The sequence below is a fragment of the Mesoplodon bidens genome, assembly GCF_964165515.1.
Source record: "Mesoplodon bidens genome assembly, chromosome: 6".
NCBI lineage: Eukaryota > Metazoa > Chordata > Mammalia > Artiodactyla > Ziphiidae > Mesoplodon > Mesoplodon bidens.
In genome coordinates this window covers 69,624,780-69,648,636 of record NC_138162.1, presented here as the reverse complement: position 1 = coordinate 69,648,636, position 23,857 = coordinate 69,624,780, and the positions used below count along the sequence as shown (strand labels likewise).

General features: G+C 36.9%; 1 protein-coding gene across 4 annotated transcripts in view; it reads right to left on the bottom strand.

Moving 5' to 3' along the window:
- Window positions 1-23,857, bottom strand: part of PTPRD (protein tyrosine phosphatase receptor type D) — a 2,148,730-nt gene that overhangs the window by 300,639 nt on the left and 1,824,234 nt on the right. For all 4 annotated transcript variants that reach the window (XM_081238160.1, XM_081238163.1, XM_081238162.1 and 1 more), the window contains 2 exons: window positions 18,218-18,363; window positions 14,691-14,832 (listed from right to left, as the gene is read on the bottom strand). In XM_081238160.1, the coding sequence (XP_081094286.1) occupies window positions 14,691-14,832; window positions 18,218-18,363 (288 nt within the window). The remainder of the gene's footprint in view (window positions 1-14,690; window positions 14,833-18,217; window positions 18,364-23,857) is intronic.

The following is a 23,857-nucleotide window of genomic DNA, read 5'->3' as shown; positions in this document are numbered from 1 at the left end:
CAGGTATTTCTATGTGTACCTATCCGCATGCATAAAAGGGTAAATTTAGTTTCTTCTCTTTATTTTCAGACTCTTTTGCAAAAGTTGCCATTAAAAGGCACATCTGATAGTGCAATTTCAGCACAGAACATACTCAATAGGAAATAACTAACCGGAGAACTAAAGATGTGCCTTCTTCGGGTCTTGCTGTTTTTTTTTTTTAATACTAACTTTGAAACTGGTAGGTTGTCCCACTTAAAGCCCTTGATTTTAAATTGCCATTTCTTTTTAAACCCAATTAAATTGTCACTGTAATGAAGAATTGTCCAACTGAGGAGAATTGTGAGGATCTTCTTACTGATGCTTTCTGCAGTCTTAATTTGCAGATGTTTTTGCCTAAAATAAGAATTTAAAGTTACCTCCTCAACAATAAGACCTATTTATTAAGCTTCCACCAACTGCTATTCAAGACAGACAATGAATGAACACTTGCTTCACACAACGACCCTCTGTGGGGTATAGCAAATGAGATATGTTCCTATAATACTATGATATTTGAGCCCTGAAAAAGAGATCACCATGCCCCTGATTCTCTGACAAAGATTCAATAAAGACCATATATACAAAGGTTTTGGTACTTTCCAATTAGCTCAGCAATTCCAGTAATGGATAATATTCAAAAAGAACAAACAAACCTGAATCTGGACTGTTCATTTTCATAGAAATATACCGTGCACAATGCCCTGACTGGTGATCAAAGATTCTTTGAACAATTTTCTTAATGAAGGAGAACTATTTTCTTGTTAGATTAACAGACCGATGGTGAGGGGTGCTGGTAATCTCCATCAGCCAGAGGTTTGAAGGAGAAAGTCACGGGGTCATAAACACCAACTCAGCTCAGTTCCAACACAACTGAAATGACTAGCATTGACCTTCTCTCATCGTGGGGTGCATCAGAAAAACATTTAGGAAGCACTCTTTTAATCAGCCTTTTGAGATTTCCTAGGTCTTCCTTAAAGTGCACGCTTTTAAATTCATTTTCTTTTTCAAGACCATCCGTCCCTTATATTCCACCCTTTCACGCTCTCACGGCTCTCCTTCTACCCTTGCTAAGGAGAAACTCAAGGATGATGACAAAATGCCCCTAAACAACCAATCCAGTGGCCCTTCTTGCTGCCATTAAGGTATTTTTCACACATTCCCATCCTTGTACTTGGGATCCAAAAAACATCAATCCCTGTTATTCTTTCATGTCACTTTATATCACTTGTACCCTTTGCAACACAGTATCAGAGGGCAACATGAAGTAGTGAATACAGCACAGGATTTGGAGTCAGAAAACCTGGTAATCAACCCCATTTAATATCTGTGAGATTTTGGTCAAGCGACTTCTGAACTTTGGCCTCCCTGAATTTATAGATCCTCCACAGTGCAGGGAGATCCCCTCAGTAAGTTAGTCAAATACTGAGTAGCCTTCTCTTTCAGGGCTGAGGATCTCTCTGGCTCTCACAAAAGAAACACTTACATTCTAAAATTCACCCATCCACAAGCTGACCTGCACGCTTGGTGATTTTTTTTTTTTTTTTTTTTTTCGGTACGCGGGCCTCTCACTGTTGTGGCCTCTCCCGTTGCGGAGCACAGGCTCCGGACGTGCAGGCTCAGCGGCCATGGCTCACGGGCCCAGCCGCTCCGCGGCATGTGGGATCTTCCCGGACCAGGGCATGAACCCGCGTCCCCTGCATCGGCAGGCGGACTCTCAACCACTGCGCCATCAGGGAAGCCCTGGTGATTCTTAATTGTGCAGGAATTTCTTTTCTTTTATTATTTGTATTTATTTATTTATTTCTCTTTTCCAATAATCTGTAAAACATGAAAATGTAAACAGGTTCTGTGATGTCTCCTCAGTGAGAATAGAAATCTGAAGATCTTGTAAATATTCATTTTACAGAAAAACTTTAAGAAAAGCAGCCCCAACCATGCCTGTCTTCCTCCTTGTCTCTTTTTTGACATACAAGACAACATGTCACTCACAGAGAATAAGCTCAGAAATTCATTTGATGAATTTTGTAAATAATAACACCAAACTTAATAACTAAATTATATTAAAATAAAAATTATGAATCCATTAGTGTCTCACAGACAAGACTATTTTGCTTCAGTGATGGTGTTGGTGTTGATGTTCGGATAGAAAGAGAAGCAATAGAAAAATTGGCCTTTTAGAATGGAGGAATAAAACATAACCAGATAAAGTTCAGTTAACAGGGGGTCAGGGGAGGGATGCTATGTGAAGCATACAACCATCCTTATGGAGAGTGCAGTCACTCCATGAGTACATTATATGTTAAACAGAAGAGGAAGCAAACAAAGCTAAGATATTCTCCATAAATTTAGGGACTCAGAATTTTAAACATTTGGCAAAGTCCTTTTAAGTCTGCTGATCAAAGGAGAGTGAGTCGGGAAAGACATTCATCCCACCATCTGTTAGACTCACATCCACAATTAATATTCTTTATCAATCATATATCTCTTAGTTTTATCTTAGTGGTAGATCTAGACTCTATAACACTTGAAACTTATGAAATTTTAGAGGTCTACTTTATGAAAACAAATGCAAAAATACTACTTTTGCAAATTTAGGGAAAAAAACAAACAAACATATAATCAACTGAACATACTACTAGGCCCTCCCAGGGCTTCGGAAGGCACCAGGTAAGTGAGGGCCTTGACAGTGAAGTTTCCTGAGCTGCAGGGTAAATCTGTCTCTACCTCAACTCCACATCAGATTACTTCCCCTCCACCATACCCCTCTAGATTTTCTGGCACCAGAACATGGCGATGGTTTGGTGAGGGCCTTTGACCAAGGAATCATCACTGGAAGACATAAGAAGAATGGCCTCTGGGCTTAATCAACACTGTTTGCATGTAGTTGGTCAGGCTTTTTAAAACATATCATATCAACATATTTTGTTTGTTTTTGAGTTATCAGAGCCATCTTTTAAACATGTTGATACGAAATTAAGACAAGACTAGCTAAACCCCAGTCCTACTGGGCAACACTGAATGTCCTCCTATCTCTTTGTAGCTGGTTTATGGTAAATTACTGCAAAGAATAATTTAAGTCCAAGTGAACTCTTCCTCCTCAGCAATGATTTAGCTGTTGATAAGCTGAGACAAGGGATTTCCATTTGCTGTTGAGTGGGTAAGTGCTAACTTTATTCATGCATCTTCAACAAAGATTAATGGGACTCCCAGTTAAGTCTGCTGTAGCACTTGGTATCAGTTTATAACAGGCTTGGCAATACCTGGAAATTCAGATCTAGCATCATAAGATATTATGGCATGCATAAAACTCAAGTGTAAACAGAAGGTTCTTTAGGGTACAGGGTTCTAACCCAAGTTGTGAGGCCTTAGGAAGTAACAGATCTAAGAATGTTCCTATTGTGAAGTATACGCTAATGGATTTTCCTCAAGGGTAAAAGCACCTGAACTTCCATTTTTTTAAAATAAATAAATATTTCATTATGAAAATTAATTTTGTTTAAGGAAGTTGTCTGAGGAAGAAGATGTTTTAAGGTATTTTATTAGTACACATTAAAATCATTTCCTATTTAGGTATGCTTTGTCATCTCCACCCAGAGCAAAAAATAGTCATAAAAAAATGGTGCCGTAATAAAAACTCCTTTTACTCTTAGTTGGGAGAGAAACAAATGGGAATATTACTTTGAAGGTAATTACTTAAGCTTTTTACTGCATCCTATTTTCTCAAAACCCAAGCAAAGTATATCCCAAATCTTTCTACGGATAAAATATAATTTTCCCTCAGAACATTTTTACTCATCAGGGAAAAAAGGCAAGTTTAATTTTTCTGTCAGTTGAGGCGTCATATGTCAAACACATTTTACATTTCAACAAACCTTACTGTCATATTGATGGCATCCTCAAGGAGACATGAGTTCTTCTTATGCAAGTACTAACTTAGAAAGGCGTAAGCTGAATTACTGTGAGCGCACCTCTAAGAATAGACCTCGTTATCCCCAGTGACAGTATATATGTATAACTGCCTTGTCGTTTTCACCAAAATTATGGTTTCTGTCAAACAGAGATTGTAGCTTCCTTGAAGGCAGGTGGTGGTAATGTCTTTTCCATCTTTTTAGTCCCAACACTTGGCGCAATCCCTGGCACAGGGAGAACCATATTATCAAATGAATAAATTCATGAATTTAATACAAATTGCTTCTCATGCACTGTGTGCTTATCTTTGATGTGGAAGCAATGCATTCTGTTATTTCTGATTTTTAAAAATAAAACCTTACATGAAGTAGTTCTAGAAGAAAAAATATTTAGAAATGCCTTTGTTAAACTTGTCATTTGCTCACTCAATCAACAAATATTCACTGAAAACTTAAAACATGTTGAGCGCTGTGCAGGGTGCTCAGTCTTGAGCAAAGTCCTGCCTTCATGACACTTCTAGTCTAAGTATGGAGATAACTCTGTCGTGGATAAAAGAAAAGCTTCCTCTCATTTTCTCTTAAGTACACTCCCTAATCACTTATGTCAGGATGACATTCAAATTTTAAATACTCTGTGGAACCCACAGTAGCCAACTGGTGGCTCACGCATCTGACCCACAGAATTATTAGTGGACAAGGCAGCACAACTTAATGATTATAAACTATGTGTTTCCCTGGCCTCACAGAGATGGCTCTGCCTGTGCCAGAAAATTCTGCTTTACAAATACAGCAGTGCCCTTTAATCAAAATAATTTAAAATGCATTATTGATAATTGTAATATTACTGGTAGTAATCGTATTGGTAAGACTAATGATATCCTCCATAATGACTCACATTAACTGAGTACCTTGCTAAAAGCTTTATGTGGATCATCTCCTGGAATCACCCTCTCAAGTTCAGGCAATAGGTCTTATTATCTCTACTTAACAAACAAAGAAGCTGAAGCTTAAGAGAAATGTGAGCAAAGCCACAGAGGAAATAGTGGAGTTAGGATTGGAACTCAGACATCTGTTGGCAGAACCTGAACTCATAACCACACCTTTTTTCACTTCCTACATCAAAGGCAGTAGCACAAATAATCTGGAAGAAGAAAACAAAATACAAACAAAAATCCTTTTCCATTACCTCTTTAAAGGTTGAAACAATATATGAGATTTTCCCACTTCTTCTAAAATACATAACTAATGATGCTGCATTTTCAAAGACGTTAAAAAAATTAATGGTTTTTATCTATTCTGTGATCTGGGATAGTCCAGATATAATAGAACAGAAATCCCATTTTAGGTATGACCTTAGTTTGACCTAGGTGGTCCAAGCAACTGACTATCGGGTCCTAATGTACAAGAATTCTGAAGACTATGGGAACGTGTGTTAACACAACATTAAGCACAAATGTACTAGGGGAAAAAAGAAGTTAAAATTCTTAGATATTGCATATTAGAGAGCATTGTACCAATAAATGATCTTCAGTTGTTCCAAATAACTTGGCAATGCATGCATATTTTCAGACTCTCATATTACCTTATTTCCATGTGGAAAGCTGATTTTCAGTCCTTTGGACTAAGCAATGTTTTATAAGGCACAGAAAACTTTTCCAGAATTGTCAATCCTACCCTCTTTCCCATCACCATAGACAGGCACTATTCCAGACACTGAGGATTCAGCAGTGGACAAGAGGGCCAAACCAAAGAGCTCAGCTTCAAAGGGATAATGGGAGAAGGCAGCAACTTTTATATCTGAGTCACTGTGCCACATCTAAAGTTAAGGAGCTTCAAGTTTAGACATAAGTAAAGTGTCTAAACCCATATAGGTCAGAAACAGTGGACTACTGATAGGAACCCACGTCTATCTAGCTACAAAGAGCATTCTCTTTCCATTGTGGTTCCTCTGTTTCACTACCTCTCTTTGTAGTGTTCATTCCATTTGCCTTGATTTTTCTGGGTCTCAATCACACTCTCCATCCTACAGTGACTAATGAAATAATGATCACTTTTGTCCATTATATGTAGAGTGAGATTAATTCCTGCCCAAATGGTCTCAATATGTGTTTACATAACCATATCTATATAACCCTCTTTATATGTATACATTCATTCCACAAATATTTGTTGGGTGCCCAATAAATGCTAGGAACATTTCTAGGCCAGAGGAAAATATAATGGAGCTTATAGGCTAAGGGGGGAGGGAAACATAAAATAAAAGTTTCAAGAAATAAAGAATATAATTTCACATATTGCAAAGTGCTATGAAGCCAACACGTCATACACACACACACCACACTATATACATTGCATGTATAAAACATATATATATACACATAAATATATATGCAAATATATTTCCCAAACAGAATTTTTGGTTTCACTATACAAGGAGTAAGTATTGATAAATAAGAATCAACTTTACTAAAAGCTATCAAGTTCTTATGGGCTAATACTTTCCCACTATATCTAATTTTCTAGTTGTCTGATAAATGATTGATCTATGGTTACCCATGCAATTAAACAAATACTCAAACAAAAAGAAGTATTAATATAAACTTAGAAGGATAGAAAATATCTGAAAATTGTAATAATAATTTGCTAGTCTCACTCATGATACACAGTTTCACTCTTTTAAACAGCTCTTTTGGTGCTATATTCTGAAAAAATGTAGGCTCTCTTCTAGGAAAACCCAAACTGAGATCAAATTTTATTGCCCGAACACACACATATCATCAGGTATGTGAGAAAAAAAAAATTTAATAGGGTTACCTTGTGGCCAAAATCTACTCGTTAAAAAAAAATCCACGGTGTAAAAATAATACATGCATATTTAATGCAAGGATAAAATTTAAAAATCAAGCATAAATGTTAAAGATACAAAAAATAAGGGCATGGAAAGTTCTGAAATGTAAATTAAAACGCAAGTTCATTTAGAAAGATCACAGATAAGACACTCTTTAAATTTTCCTGCTATCTTTAATAAAATATATTAAGAATACTAGGATGTATGTCATCGTATTTGTGTTTAATGTGGCATTAATTCACAAGTCTTTTTTTTTTAATAAGATAAAATAAGTTACTTGATCTTCTAAGGAGCTATATAACTAGGATTTTCATAATTAAACCCTAGATGAGGCATTTGGTATATCTATGCCCTAAATCCCCTCAAAGTTATGCATGTACAACTTTGAAAACTACATCTTAATTAGTAGCTTAAAATAAAACTAATTTTGAAAGCCAGGAAGTTGAATTTTTAAAAATTGTTCAAATTTTATCAATGAAAGTCAACCAAATATCCAGTTTTAAAATATAAACATCAATTGTATATAAAGCACCATGAATTGTTTGATACGTTACTTTAAGTATTTTAGTAAACCTCTGCAAATTTCAACTCATATAGAGATGGTCAATATTAACTTAGTCACATGATTTCTCACTTGTGTAGTTTAACCTCTTTGGCCAATGAAGTATGTCCCAACCTCATTTTCTTCTACTACTACTCTTAACTTCTACTCTATTCTGAGCAACTACTGCTTATACCTACCTGTGATGGTTAATTTCATATTCAACTTGACTGGGCCACAAGGTGCCCAGACATTTGGTCAAACCTTATTTTGGGTGTTACTGTAAGGGTGTTTTGGGATGAGATTAACATTTAAATCAAAAGACCCATAAAGCAGATTGTTTTTCCTAATGTGAGGGGGGCCTCATCCAATCAGTTGAAAGCCTGAATAGAACAAAAAGAATGACCCTCTCCCAAATAAAAGAATTCCTCCTGCCCAACTGCCTTCAAACTAGGATACTGGCATATTCCTGCCTTCAGACTCAAACTGAAACATCAGCTCTTCCTGGGTCTCAAGTCGGCCAGCCTTCACACTATACCATCAGCTTTCCTAGGCCTCCAGCTTGTTGATTCACCCTGCAGATCTTGGGTGTTGTCTGCCTCCTTAATAGTATAAGCCAATTCCTTATAATAAACCTCTTTACATATATAAACAAAAAAGTATAAATATGCATATACTTATATTGGTTCCATTTCTCTGGAGAACCCTAATATACCACCCACACCCACCATCAAATATTTAGCAGTTTCTTACCTGTGTATGTAATCAGGTTCATGAAACTTTCTCTATCCCTAACAGTCTCTCACACTAGCTCTGCCTGATAAAATCCTACATAGTCTTCAAGCCTCAACACAGAGACCTCCTCCCTCCCATGATGCATCATCATGGTGGAGTTTTTCCACTTTGCACACCCATAGCACGACAGCAGTGTTTTCGGCCACCTCTGCTTGTCTGTGGCTGGTGAGCTGGAAGAACATAGTTCTTCCTGGACAATGTCTTATACAACAGAAGTGAGTATCTGAAGGGCTAGATTACATTGTCACAACATAATACGGCAGGGATTATTTCTGACGGGGTAAAACCCAAAGGAAATCTTAGCTGTATGACCAAGAAAAAAATCATTTCAAACTCTCTGGACTTTGGTTTCTTCCATCAAATGTAAGAGATTTGGCTTGGTACACCACATTCCCTCCCAGCTCGACATTTCTACGGCTCCATTAACAAATCAATCAACAGTAAACACTCACATGACTCAATATTCATTTTAAAATTATCTTAAATAATATAATATGAAGCCTAAAGTAGAAAACTGTTCTCACTTAAATGCAGTAATTCACAAGTGCACTCATTCTCTCTGAGCCCTTTTAAGACATAACCCCAGCATGGAAAAACAAGTGATAATGATTAAAAGAAAGCAACATGCATCACCAACAGGAAGGTCCTTAAAAGACTGATCACAAGGGAACACTCAGAGCCTCAGCTCACACACGCACATTCTCCGAAAGATGTTTTAATGTTTCTCCGCACTAGGGTCTCCATGGAACTGTTCACATGGGCTCCTGCCTTTGTCAACACTGATACGTAAAGAGTAGTTATGGGCTTCCCTGGTGGCGCAGTGGTTGAGAGTCCGCCTGCCGATGCAGGGGACACGGGTTCGCGCCCCGATCCCGGAAGATCCCACATGCTGCGGAGCGGCTGGGCCCGCGAGCCATGGCCGCGGAGCCTGTGTGTCCGGAGCCTGTGCTCCACAACGGGAGAGGCCACAGCAGTGAGAGGCCCGCATACAGCAAAAAAAAAAAAAAAAAAAAAAAAAAAAAAAAAAAAGAGTAGTTATTTGTAAGTACTACTGAAAGTCAGAAGATTCTGTTTACTACTTATATGGCTCTGCCCACCACCACCTCTTTTCAGCATGGGAATACAGTACTCAGAAAGGCTTTATCATGTTGGTATCAATTTATTCCAAGTACTCAACTATTTTATAAGCCTTTTCAAATAATCTTCACTCGGTACCGTAATTGTCAGCAAGTTTGTTCTGTGTTGGCCATCCTTCCTTTTGTTTCAGTCTTTCATAAAAATCCTTTTGTGTGACAGTCAAGCAGCTGTGCTTTGTTCTTTAATGTTCCTAGCTTGGATCCCCAGCCGAGACCATTTTATAACATAAATGGCAAAGTACCATTTTCACAGCAGGGACAACTGTGTTCATCTTCAAAAAGAGGCATTAATAAAATGAGACTGTAATGAACATGCTAATTCTGATCACAGGGTAGTGCATGATGGCAGAGAGAGTTGACTGCCTTCTCCCTGAAAGATGGTAAAAGTTGTTTTTGTTTTTAAACAACTGCTATAATGACTTACATTTTTTTTTGAAACAGACATATTATGCAAACATTTCTCTCCATTTCCCAGTGAAATGCCTTTTCTGTCTCATCCAACTGCTCACTGTGTGTTTTACTATATCAGTAACAGTCACCTTCAGGGATCGGGGAGCATCTTTTTTCCATCTTGCAAGAACTGACTTGTTGAAATAGGCATGTCACCAAATCACAGAAAGCTAGAAAGCAGGGATCTGAGTGATCACCAATTCAGTGCCTTCCCTGTGCACATGGCGCCAAGATAAAGAAGTAAAAGAACAGGGAAGTTAATAGATTTGCTCAAGATGTCACAGCTGTTTTGGGACAGAGCCAGAGCTGGAACTCAAACTACTGGAGACCTGGACTTGAGGACATTGTGTATTATGTCTTGATGGTGATTATTCATAAACTATGATGCATGTATGTGGAGTAGATCCTCAAATATAAGTGCCATTTCATAAGGTATACCTGTAAAACTAGGCAACTCAATTGTCTCATGTTTGGTCAGTTATCTTTTGTTGACAACAATTTTACTTTGTGTGTGCTCTAGGAACAAGCTAGAAGATAACAGCAACAACGATATATATCATACACTGTTTTGTTGTGGTAGTGCTCGTGCTGGCTTGGGGACCAGTGTTATTTCAGAATGGGCAAGTCTCAGAAGATAATCCATTAAACTTAGAAAAATGACATAGTACATGCTGCTTTGGATGACAACAAAATGTGTATTTTCTGATTACTACCTAAAAACAAAAAACCTAAATTCAAGAAACATGACATTTAGACATCTCAGACTATCAGAGAAAAAGCTGACTAAATTTTTCTAGAACTTTCTCTTAGAGAGGGGGAGTCATGTGAGCAAGAAAAGGGGATTCTTCGGGGGGTTTTTTGGCCATGCAGAACAGCATACGCATGTGGAATCTTAGTTCCCCAACCAGGGATCGAACCTGTGCCCCCAGCAGTGGAAGCAGAGTCTTAACCACTGGACCACCAGGGAAGTCCCAAGAAAAAGGGATTCTTTATGTCTTTCTACTTGTCTAAAACAGGCAGATGCTCCTGGACTCCTATAGGAAAGAAAAGTCTATGGAAGGTGATGTCTCATTTCCCCGTCCAGTGGCGGACAAGATACATCTGAGAGAACATTTTCATCCCCAGTTATCATTATACAGATTTATATTTACAAGTAATGTAATACCTTTGGACAGAAGGAAATTGTGGCCAGTGAACCAAAGATTCAGAAAGAACCAATTCCATCTGGATGATAATCGCTCTTCTTAAAACACCCTCTCTGGTCCTATACTTTGCTCTTCACTGAAAGCTTAATATCAAATCCAAAGTCCTTAGCAGAATCCCACAATTAGGTAAGACTCAACCCTTAATAACCACTCAGTGAGATGTGAGGCCTTCACTTAAAGTTCTGCGTAGAAGGGAAACGTGTATGACAACTATGCTTAGCCCCTTAAAGTGCTATAGAACTACGGAGATGGTATGTTCTTGTGTTTCCACAGGCAGGGCAACCAAAAAAAGTTTTAAATGACCTGGAGGCCATAAGTACCAGATTCAACCCCCCTTCTCCCACTACTTCTTCTATGAACTGCAGTCTACAGCGTATAAATGGTAATTGCTCAAATATCTCATTCCAGGGTATGTTCAGCCCGAGCTTGTAGTTATCTTTCCTTATGAAAACAGTTTTTCAGAGCGAGGGTAATTTGAAACGAGCTACACAGGGAAAGTTTTCCCTGAAGTACTCCCTTCAATGCACATGGGTGGTCAGAGTATTATTTCAATGTCTTCTGCATTAGCTGTACAGGTCAGATGATTAAATCTCCAATTAATTAGGTCCTCTAGTAGCCTGTGTGAAATAAATTAGTGATCTCCATCCAGTCCACTTAGACAAAACCCATTGTGACAGCTGGCACATTTTTGGCATTGTCAGCAGAGTGGGTAAAAAGTAAATGACCCATGTGGACAAAATGGGCATCTAACGATGGGTAGTGGATGAAAAGTGCAAAGTATTTTCCATCCACTGCAGACCAGAGAGCTTGAGTATCTGTCAATGTGATTTGCAAGAACAAGTGAACTTAAAATGAGCACGAAGCCCATCAACCATGGAATGAAACTCTTCACATTCATCTAGTTAGCTGTTCACAATGTTCATAATCTAGAAATGTCAGTTTACCACTGGAATATTTGTAAAGACTATTACTAATAAGATTACTGTTATTTAGAAATTTTAAACAAAGAGGTAACTCTAGGAAACAAAATAATTCCCAACCCCATTTATTTCATCCTATAAGGATATATAAAAATATTCTATTTTAAGGTTATGTTTAGACTACTTTTTCATTATCCAAAATACCTTTGAGTTTTTCTCATGAAACATTTCCAAAATTGCTAAACATAGTCTTAAAAAAATAAGGTTTAAGTACTTTACTAGAATCATAAATTTTCATACTAACGTACTTATATATGACAGATATTCACATAGAAAGTCAAGATTACATTAAAAATTTCAAATGTATTTGTTTTATGTGGGAGCTAGTTGGATAAAAGCAGATGAGATGGGAGGACCCCAGTCAGCTGGGAGGCAGGAAAACATAAATCCATATGAATGTCTATGTAAAGTGATATGTTCCTCCAACTTCTTGTTAATTCCTTCATCAAATGCATAAAGATTAAGTCAAGCCAAATGACTGCCACTGTTTCCTTTTAAGGGGTTTGTTCAGGGAACTCAGAAGGCGAAAACACCTAAAAAGTTTCTAATAACTTTTCCTTGATTGCATCTTTGTAATACGTTTTCTACATAATAGCATTAGTTATAAACTACATGAATAAGCAAAGATTAAAATTTTAAAAGAAGACCAGCAAATCTGATTTAGCTTCCTATATGAATGGCCCCCAAAATTACTCAACAATCTTCAGACCTTTTATCTAAGTTTATGTGAACATATACGTGTATATCCACATATGTACATATTTCTAGTACATATTACAGTATGTATAAACATGGTCTCCAAGGTCCCTTTCAGCTCCGAAATCTGACTTCTAACTCCTAACTGCTCTTTTTTTTCCTAAAGTCTTATTCTTACCTAACAGATTTTACTCTTCTCTTTACCTTTACAAATATTTAGAATTCATTTCTTTTAAAACCCATTCATACAGTTCAATTATCTATAGTTCACAGACTATGATTTCTTCTCTCACTGATTGGGCCTCCTGTCCCACATGAGTTGGAACTGGCTTTCATGCTTTAGAATTGGTGCCTATGAGCCCATCTAGGAATAAATGACTTTATCTGGGGTTGTATGGCTTGAACTGTGGTGGTGTCTCTGTGGGGTGAGTCCTTACCTGGATGGCTGTCTGTTCCACATTCCATGGGATTCACCGTTTCTGACAAGCTTTTATGTGAGCTTCCGGGTTCTAAGTATTGCGCTGCAGAAATAGTGCTAGAATTCTTACCTTGTTCAGAAAGCTGATCTAGCTCCTCTTATTTTATATAGGTCTGTGTCCTGCTGGAGAGTTAAAACTTCAGGCCTAAATCATATAGTCCATGTGGTTATTATCTTGGTTTATAAGATTACAAATTGTCTCTTCTCCAAGGCTCTCTCTCTGTTTTGAGCACCTGGAAATTTCTTTCATGTTTGTAAACCTAACCAAACATTTAATTTTATTTTCAAATATTTAATCAACATGTCTATATGTTTACAGGGGAATGGAGAATTTCCTATATGAACACAGTGTGTCATAATGGCCAGAAATGTAGCTCAAATTTGACTTGTTTGTTTTTAAGCAGCATTCTGTTACATGCAATTAAAAGATCTATATCCAGTTGGTCAATATTTCCCCTAACACTTAGTAAGATTTTATAGTACTTAAAGCACATTTTAGGATGTATATATAAATATTCTTTTCTAGACTTCTCAGATTGACTGATTAATTTTGGTACTAAATAGATCTCAAAGAAAATATTTTTGATTGTATAAAACATACAAAGAAAAATACATGCCTCAAAGCGGAGGTGGGGAGGATGGAATGGAGGAGAAATGTTCTCACTCTATATATGTTCCTCTAAGATTATTCAGTTATGATCTCTTCTTTCTAATTCCCTTCATCTGAAGAAAGGCTATTTTACTAAGTTGTGGAATCAAGCAAAGCGAAGTTCAAAGCAATACAAAACAAACAGACAAATGCAAGTGTGTATGAGAAAGAAACAAAGGCACAGAGGGTTAGTCTGGAAATGTCAACTACGACGCAAGCCAAATTAGGCAATATTCTTATCTCTACACAAAAGATTGAATTATATATATAACAGAGCATTATTAATCACTAGCCATTATTCTCTAGCACTGTCATTCTAAAGGAAGTGTTGGAAGTAGACACACCGTACTACAGATTTAGCAAGTCATCCCATGCTTTGGGCACACTGCATAAGCCACATAGCTGGAAACACAGAAGGGGACACACTGTTTCCAATCACTTTGCATCAACAGATGTTAGTTCAAGAAATATAAAAGACTGAAACAAAACACTTTTTTGGGACATAAAGAAGAAAGGTGCCTTTCTTGTTCTTGATTCCTCTGCTTAATAAGAACTCATCTTTAGGTAGTAGATATTCCTTTAATTTTGCAAACACCAATGTCAGCTCTGGTAATTTCCAAAAAGTAGTTGCTGACCTAGATATGAAAAATCCACACGCAAGTGAAGCTAACATGTGAAACAGTAGCATACCCTGCTTCCTATCAAGGCTCTTTACCAAAAATCAAATTGGTATCTGGCATTTGAAATCAGCACTTGTTTGGGATTTTTTCCTCTCCCCGACTAGCATTTTTTAAGTCCCAGGAGAGAAGACACCCTCTGTCTATTTAAATAAAGTTTGACCCTAATCAGTATTTTACTTCAATTCATTTCCCATTTAAGTGTCATGACAACTGCAGTCTTTTCAATGATTCTACAAAAGAACACCTGGGACACAGAATTTCAACGACATGACACAAGCAGCAGCCTTGAACTTGAATACTTACCACGTAAAACTGTGAGTCTGGTGGATACACTTATTTCTCCCACGTTATTCGAGGCCACACATTCATAAATTGCCTCATCTCGTGGAGTCCGTAAGGGTTGTATTCTGAGAACTGATCCAGATCCATCGTCAAACTCTATTACCTATTAGAGGAAACAATAGCTGTCACAGGTGTTGTTACTATCATCTGCCTCTCAGCTAAATCTCTTAATGCAGTGGTGAACCAGCCATTAGGCTCAGAATAAACTCAGAAGCATTCTGAGACTGAATTTTGATACAGTGATGAAACAGAATAATTGCTCTAATGTGCTGAATCCTATACTGCAGAATGGAAAGACATGAAACTACATATGCAAAAATGTAGATATCTTGTCTCTACAGAAAACCATCCAGGGTTTAAATATGAAAATATTCTAGTATATGTATCTAGGGCAATGTGACCTTTTTATTAATTTTGCAAGACTTGCTGCTATGATGGATACACTTCTTAAATTATTCTGTCTCTGATAGCACATGTGGATCCATTCAGTAATTGGACGATAAGGTGAAGAAATAATGTATGCCACCACTGATAGCTCTTCTGGTTTAAAATGTCTCATCCTGAACAGTATAGATGAGCAAACCATGAAGAGAAACTGCATAAATCTAGTACTTAGGCAGCCAATGAGATGGCTTTCATAGCCCCAGAGACTGATGGCATGCATTAATTTTTCCATAAATCATTCCAGTATTTGTTCTAGCTTAGCATTTTCTGCATCTTTAGGGCATTCTTGCTGTAAAATGGAGGCTTGCTTCACCAGGCAGAAAATTAATGTCCTAAACAGTAAGCCTGAATTCACTATCATTATGGACTCTACTCTGAAACAGTTAAGCAATCCTAGGTATTTGTCACCTAATCAAGTAGTACTTTTAAAAAATGATGTTGATAATACTGATAAATATGCGTACAAAACTGTAGAGTCCTCTACCTGTCTTTTCTATAACTCTGCTATGTTTTTTCAGCTGTTCACTGAGATGGTGGTTCGTTTTTTTTTTTTTTTGCATTTCCCTATGAATAATATATCCATGTGCTTAAATTGTGAATAAACTAAGAATGCTTTATAAATATATTTACAAGATGATCAATCCCAGATTTTGTGTATAAGGGTCAACATATGGAAAAAAGAGATTGAATGTTTTTAAGATATGGCCACTTCAAGTCCTTTCCGCATCCCATTTACATTCTAAATTCACAGAGATAGTCAAAACATCCCATTTCTCAATGCACCACAATTTATTTTCAACTCTATTAAAAATATCACACACTTTAGAATGAATCTACTATGCATCGTGGGAGAATAAAGTTTCATAGTTACTGGAATCTTTGTCAAATATGCTATAATTAAAATACATACATATATATATATTTGAGCATCCTATAGCTTAATGTAGAGAAAGGTTTAAACATCTTTAATACTAATTTAAATTTTGATTTTTTTCAGTTTTATTGAGAAATAATTGACATACATCACTATATAAGGTTTAAGGTGTACAGCACAATGGTCTGATTTACATATATTTTGAAATGATGACCAAAGTAGGTTTAGCTAACATCCATCATCTCATATAGATACAATAAAAGAAGAAATGTTTTTCTACTTATGATGAGAACTCTTAGGATCTACTCTCTTAACTTTTGATTAATTGTTACATGTCATTGCATGCTTACATTTCTGAACTATTTCCTAGGTTTAGACCTATTTTCTTCAACAAACAATATACACATTAGATGCTAATACTGTAATCTCCAATTTGCAAACCCTATTTAACACCCAGTATTAATTATGTACCTACTCTAGGCCAGATGCTATATTTGCCACTGCAGATAGAAGAGGGAACAAAATCAGTCTCACTCATACTCTCGTGGGCTTTAGAAACTAGTGACACCAAAAAATGCAATATACTGCTACAGATATGAAGGATTCACAGCCCAAGACTCAGTACTATTTGATGTAGCCGCTTTGTGTTAAAATAATTTTTTCTGAATGTTTATATGACTCTCATTAGGAATTATGTACTGAGCAGACCTCACGCTTTGAAATGTCTACTGTTATAATTTAAACTTTGTTACAAGAGTTTGTCAAGAAGCCACCATCACTAGCAAGCATGATGTCAAACTTCTCTTTGACAAAAAAGTCAATTTCATTTCAACCAAAAAGTATATGTGCACCAAAAGTCACACACACATCATTTCCTACGACAATGTAGGAAATATTTCTCAAAGATTAAGATATTCTTTTTGTTTATGTTTAAATCACTGTAGGTATCTGATCTTCAAACAAACAGAATTTTAAACTTAGAATTTGTAAACTACAGGCCAGATTTCAATTTTCGCCAGTGTAATTATGCTCTTTATGCATTTGGTCCACTTACTGCTCTTTGAGAACTGGTGAGAAATGAATAAACTCACAATGCTCTGAATTTTGTCGTTGCTATGTTTCTTTTAACTGGGAATTGTTTTAATTTGCCAAACTGTGAATTAGGCTATAAAGTAGTCAGAAACTCAGGTAAGAGGAGGTGAGCTTTACACTTTGGGTCCATTTGGAGGTCTAAGTACTCTCTAAAAATCAATCTATCCTCTTCATATCTTAAGTTACAGGCATGATATTCTGTGCTTCTTCTAATTTTTCTCTATACAGCTTATCACCTATTTTTCTCCTCCAGAATGAGCAAATTTATAAACCATAGGCTCCTTAAAAACACCCAAAATAATATCTGAATTATGTATCATCATCTTCAATGCACTAAGTTCTCCTGAATAAACAAAATCGACTTCATCCGTAGGTTTATCAACTATCAACCTGGTTGAGTATGTTTCTTTCAGAGCAGTTCTTCACACTAACACACTGGAGCTAAGTTCCCTTTCTAGTCTATGCTACCTGTAAAACACAGGTGTGAAGTATAGTGGACAACTAAATTTGCTGTCCATTATCCGTTCCCCTTCTTCCGGATAACAGGAACTTGGATTCCCTTTGGGAAAACACTACTCCCTCATTCCAAGCCACGGGGTTGGATGGAACTGATCTCATTCCCAGTAACTGAGGTAGATTCTGATTAATATAAATGAGTTAGTCTGTACCATCCAGCTGTCCACACAGACTGGTTCAGTGATGAACACGTAACTCAGTAAGAGCCAACAGCACAGAAAGCTCTCACTCGTCCTCTAGTCTTGGATGTGGGAGGATGTGAGACTGCATCTTGCCATCTTAAGGGAAAGCAGTCTGAGGATGAGGTTACAGATGGATGCTAAGAACACTATTTGAGCCCTGGTACAAGCACGACAAAAGTCAGTCATCTGAACCCCCAAATCCCTTTTTTAAAAAGCTGAAGCCATCTAGAGGGAAGTTTTCCATCACATACAACATAAGGAATGGCATATCTCAGTGATTACAACACCCTGTATCAGAGAAAAACAAGCAAGTAACATATAAACCAAAAATTCAGCAGTTACATTCTTCCCCCAGAGAAACAGAACAATGGACCTAATACCTCAAATCTCTGATTGCTGACTTTCTTTCCTTTTTTGTTCCAGACAATTTTAGGTCTTGGGTCTCCTGTCGCTTGGCAAATGAAAGAGGCAACTCCACCAGAGACCCCTGTCTGGTCAACGGGAGTTCGTGTAAACCTTGGAGGTGCTGAAATAAAAAGAAATAAACATCACAATTAGATGGAAAGTGGAAACACAGACTATTACCCCACTGCCACTGCTCTCTCCAGAGCCCTCAAATACAGACATACATACATACACATATAAATATACAAGGATTATAAAATTAGGAAAGCACCTTTTACATCTGAGGGTAGTTAAAAGGGGAGGGAGGTAACTTTCTGGTGAAGTTATCTGCTAGTGCTTTTATTGCTGAAATCCGTATTAAGGCAGAGGTGCAATAACATTAGAAAAGCAACATCACACATTAATTTTTACTACCAGTATTAAAAAAAATCCAATTTGTCCTCTGTAACAAAATGAGATCATCAATCAAAGTGAGTAAAATTTTAGCTCTTTGCTTTGATGCCGCTATCAGGACATTGCCAGAAAGCAGCAGTGCCACTATTAAAATTAGTGACATTTAAGAGAAATTCTAGGAAATTTTAAAGAGACAAGAAATACAGCCCTGAGTTAGACGGTTTGGCAAGAAATAGAAATAGGATAATATGGTAAAGTGACTCTAACCCCGATACTGTGTGCTGCCTTACTTTCAACTTAACTCCACAATTTGCATAAAAAGATGAGTCAAGAAGCCTCCAAAGTTATAGCAAAAAAAGAATTTCTGTAAAGAAAGATGTAGACTTCAAGATTCTTAAGGATGAAAGGCTAACAGTTGGAGGTTTCTGAAATGTCCTCTGTCTCCTTTAAATGTTCCTAACATACACTTTCCCTCTTAAAAGGCTGCTTGTTATCCACCTGGTATTTCCGGATCTAGAAATCTATTATATGAAAATTATATAAAATGTAGACAAATATTTATGGACAAAGATATTAATCATATATTTTATTTACAAAGATTATAAGTACTCAAACATCAATTATTATAGGAATTGATGGTGAGATAAACTGTCAAAATGATGGAACATCATACAAATAGTAAATGTTGTAATTATAAAGTTTTTATTATATGCCACGAGAAATACTTATGACTCAATGGTAAGCCACAAAGGCATCACACAAAATTACAGATGAGAGATATCAGGTAAAGAAAAATGCACCCCAAAAAAGGACAAAATATGCTAAAACATTAACGATGGTGGTTTGGGAGAAGGTGTTTTAATTATTTTTCCTACTCTTCACATTTTTCTTGCTTCTTGGAGTTTTGACAACTATGCTATAGTTGGACATTTTTTAAACTCAAAAACATTTTACTTTCCCATTTTATTTCCTATTTTCTTACCCCTATTACAAATTTTCTCTTCCCTCCGGCCATTTTTCAGTGCTACGTCACTGAAACAAGGTTTTAGCAACCATAGCTAAAGTTTAGTTTGAAAACTATCCTTAGATTCTAAGTAAGATGAAAAGAGCAAAGTTCATCATTGTTGGCTCATCACCAGTATTTTCTCCGCCTTGTTTTCATGTTTCCCATGTGATGCTCCTGCAGGCCTGTTGGTGTGTGTCCTGACCCTCATCTTGATTTTCCTGGAGTCAGGGAAGCCAGATTTCCTTCTCAGTTCCACCATTTTGTATGTGTAACATCTTGAGGGGGTGCCTAACTTTCCTGTGTCTTAACTGTAAAAATATGAAATGTGAAATAAATTATGTTGCAGAGATCCCTTCCAGTTTTAAGGTATTAACTTCCATGATGAGGGAAAGAAGGGATAAGGGAGGTGAGTGGTATCTTTGTAATGCTGATGCTGGGAAATGAGTCTCCACTTCATCAGGAAATTCAACTTGGTGATAGTAGAATGGGTGAAAACCCAGGTACCTGTTTGTTCAGAAACCCTAGGAATGAAAGTGGGCTCTAAAAACACTGCTAGATATCACATCCAACAGCATCTCAGGGTAGCAATACAAACTGGATGATCACCAGAACTGTGAGCAATGTTTAAAATGATTTGGAATTGATTAACAGTGAGAGGAATAAAATACGCAGTACACTGATGTCACTTTTCTGTCACAAACAAAAAAGATATTAAAAGTTTTTATGTTTTTCACTCTGCTGTTGCCAACAATGCAAATTGATAATAACCACTCACTTGTCGGCATCTAAATGGAAATTATAATTATGAAATTAAAATTCCTAGGGAGTTTCCCTGGAAAAACAAAATGTATTGCATTGCTATTTTAAGTGGTACAACACTGTCATATTTAGGTACTTTCCTTTTTAAAGTCCATAGCTTAAAAATTGTCAACCCTAAAGGAAAATGAATTTTAACAACCCAGCTTCCCATTTAAGTTCTGTTTTGAAATTTCTCACAAGAATGTATGGACTGGGTGGAGGGCTGTTGCATAAAATGACTATGTACTAATCAGAAATTAAATAAACAAAGAAGGTAGGATGCCAGTTTTGATGCACTGGGATTTTTTTTTAAGGGAAAGTACCCTATTTCTCATCCTAAAGAATGAAGGAAATTTGAAGATTCTGACAATCTACAAATAGGCAACAGTTACTCAGGAGAGTGCTTCCTAAATACCGAGTGGGGACAGTAAGAAGTCGAATTAATATAAAACCTAGAAGTCTTATTTCTAAGTGGAAAGCATAGGAGGCAAGTTCCCATGTTCTCAAAAAGGGATGCAACTATCATTCCAATGTTCAGATGTGTTTTTCTTTTATCTTCATTTTCTGGTCATACCTTACAGTTCTCATGCAAACACTGATAAGTTTAAAGATATGACCACTGGATGCTACTGCAAGGATTTTTTCTTAACTTAATTGATAGTTTTACTTCTAAAAAATTTTTATAAGAGTAGAGTTGATTTGCAATGTTGTGATAGTTTCAGGTGTACAGCAGAGTGAATCAGTTATACACATATGTATATCCACTCTTTTTCCATTCTTTTCCCATACAGGTCATTACAGAGTACTGAGTAGAGTCCTGTAAGGATTTTATTTCTGAAGATGAAGTCAAGTAATTGAATTAACCTAATGAACTGTGGAAAAATTATTGAAATAACCAGTTAGGATCTGTTTCAGATCTGGGACTGTTTTTCTAAATCCCACTACACCCCACTGTAGTGACTCAGTATTCTTCAAAAAAGCAGCCCGAAAAGGGTCCTTAAATTTATTCTTTAAAAACAAACACACAAAAATGAAACTGATCACATTACATTTTTTAAAGGCATATCAATTATTTGTACACAGGTTTTTTTTAATTTTTAAATTTTTTTCTAAATATATGTTAAAAAAAAATAGCCTTCACAGACAAGAAAATCATGACTTTCTTACGGGATCTGATGTCAATTTTTCTTTTTTATTATTATTATTATTTTTTTTTTATTGCAGTACGCGGGCCTCTCGCTGCTGTGGCCTCTCCCGTTGCAGAGCACAGACTCCAGACGTGCAGTCTCAGCGGCCATGGTTCACGGGCCCAGCCGCTCCGTGGCATGTGGGATCCTCCCAGACTGGGGCACGAACCCGTGTCCCCTGCATCGGCAGGCGGACTCCCAACCACTGCGCCACCAGGGAAGCCCTGATGTCAATTTTTCTACATTTGTCAACCAAGTCCAAACCATGAAAAGGAGAAATGCCATTACTCTATGATACAAGGTTAACACTCTAGATAATATAGTAAAATCCTTTCAGTAAGCATGTTTGTTGCATAAATAATCACCTTGGCTGGTCAGACGCTAACAGTGATGCTGTCAATGCTAGGCAGACGGCCAAAGGAAACAGATGAGAAAGAAAGAAGCCTAAACATAACTCCAACAAATGCTAGAAGCAAGTAAGAATCTTCATTCCCAGAGGGGTCTAACAACACATAGCACCCACTCTCCCTTGTCTGTATCTCAGTTTAACAGAAGAAACTAAATGAGTCTTCTGCCTTCTTTTGTCATGGGTATGTCCAAATTTAAGTCATGCTCTGAAGATGGGAAGAAAGAGAAGAGAACCCATGTAAAAGAATAAAACAAAGACTTCCACTACACAGTCACACACCAGGACAGCCTCAGGTCTTAATAATGAAAGTCCCCATGATTATCCCATGAGATACAACCATAAATATTACGCTTGGTTTAAGAAAATAAAGAACTATCAGGAATGTAAAGACGGAGAGAAAGACATTAAAACTTTACAGTCACCAATATTCAGATAAGTACCTTTCCATTATTGTAGCTAACTGCCATTGCTATCCACCTAGAGCTGCCAACATTGTGCTTTGCAAAATGCATTTCTGCTCAAGCTGGTTTTGACAAATAAGGAGTATGACCTTTTATTAAACTAATGCCAGGCAGAGGTCAGATTACTGTTAGACCCAGAAAGTCTATTTTCTAAATGGAAAATAGAGAAGCTAAACATGCATATGAGTCAGAACAGAGGCATGCTGGATATTCTAGAATGTGTCTGCCATGCTCACGTGCTGTTCAAAGACTGCATTCTCGGGATGCATTCACAGAGCAGACAGGAGCTCCAGGAATCAAGTATATTATTATTTCCGACACAGCTTGAGAGGAGCCACAGGCTGCTGATTGATTTTTCCTTCTAAGAGGTTAGATTGCTTCTTACAAGTATAAGCAATGCACAGTACCTTTAATGCAATGACTGTAATATTTGGATGCCATATCAGGTCTCAAGTTGCTAGGCTTTCTGAAGACAAGATAATAAGCCCAAAGAGCACATAAGGTGATTAAATTCAGGGGACAGAACATACCAAGACCAGCAAATTGCCCTTGACCATCCTTAACAAACTGCTCTATCAAGGACAAAACCTTCCTTTAGTACATTACATTAAGTAGAACTAGACATTAAGTGAGGAGAACCATTGAAGTCCACTCATAGCATCCATGGAAGAAAGGGATTTATGAGAAATTCTTAAAGGTTAAGGAGACGACTCAGGTTTGTGGGAACTTGACTGGCCAACTGAGAATCACTTAAAACAGGTCCCTGGAAAGGACCACATGCTACAAAAGTGAAGAGATGAAATGATGGTGCCGTTTGTCTAATTTAATTCTAATGAATAAGCCACTTCTGCAGACATCAAGGAAATATGTTGCACGGGGAACAAAACTAACAGCATGTAAATAACTGGCTTTGTTTCTTTCAGCTGATTAACATTTCCTTAAACAGAGAGTTTTGATTTTAAAGGGATATTTGTCATAATAATGTACTTAAAATCTTGAAAGGGGCAGGTTAATAATGCTATTAAACGATACTGAGGTAGAGGACGAGGAAATGTTCAGTAAAAATATACAGGTAAAAAAAAAAAATATATATATATATATATATATATATATATATATATATATATATATATATACACACACACACACACACACACACATACATATAGTCCTGTCTTTAGGAATCTGCTTCCTCCCTAAAAGGTATCTGTAGAATTTATGAGACTGTCAGGTAACCTCACCTCTGTTCTTTCTTTTTCTGCAAGAATCAGGGTGAGGGCTCTGAAGGGAAGCTCAGGAAGAGGGATCTGGAGGTCGGTGAGAAATGCAAAGCATAGGAGGTGAATCCGGGGTGATGCTAA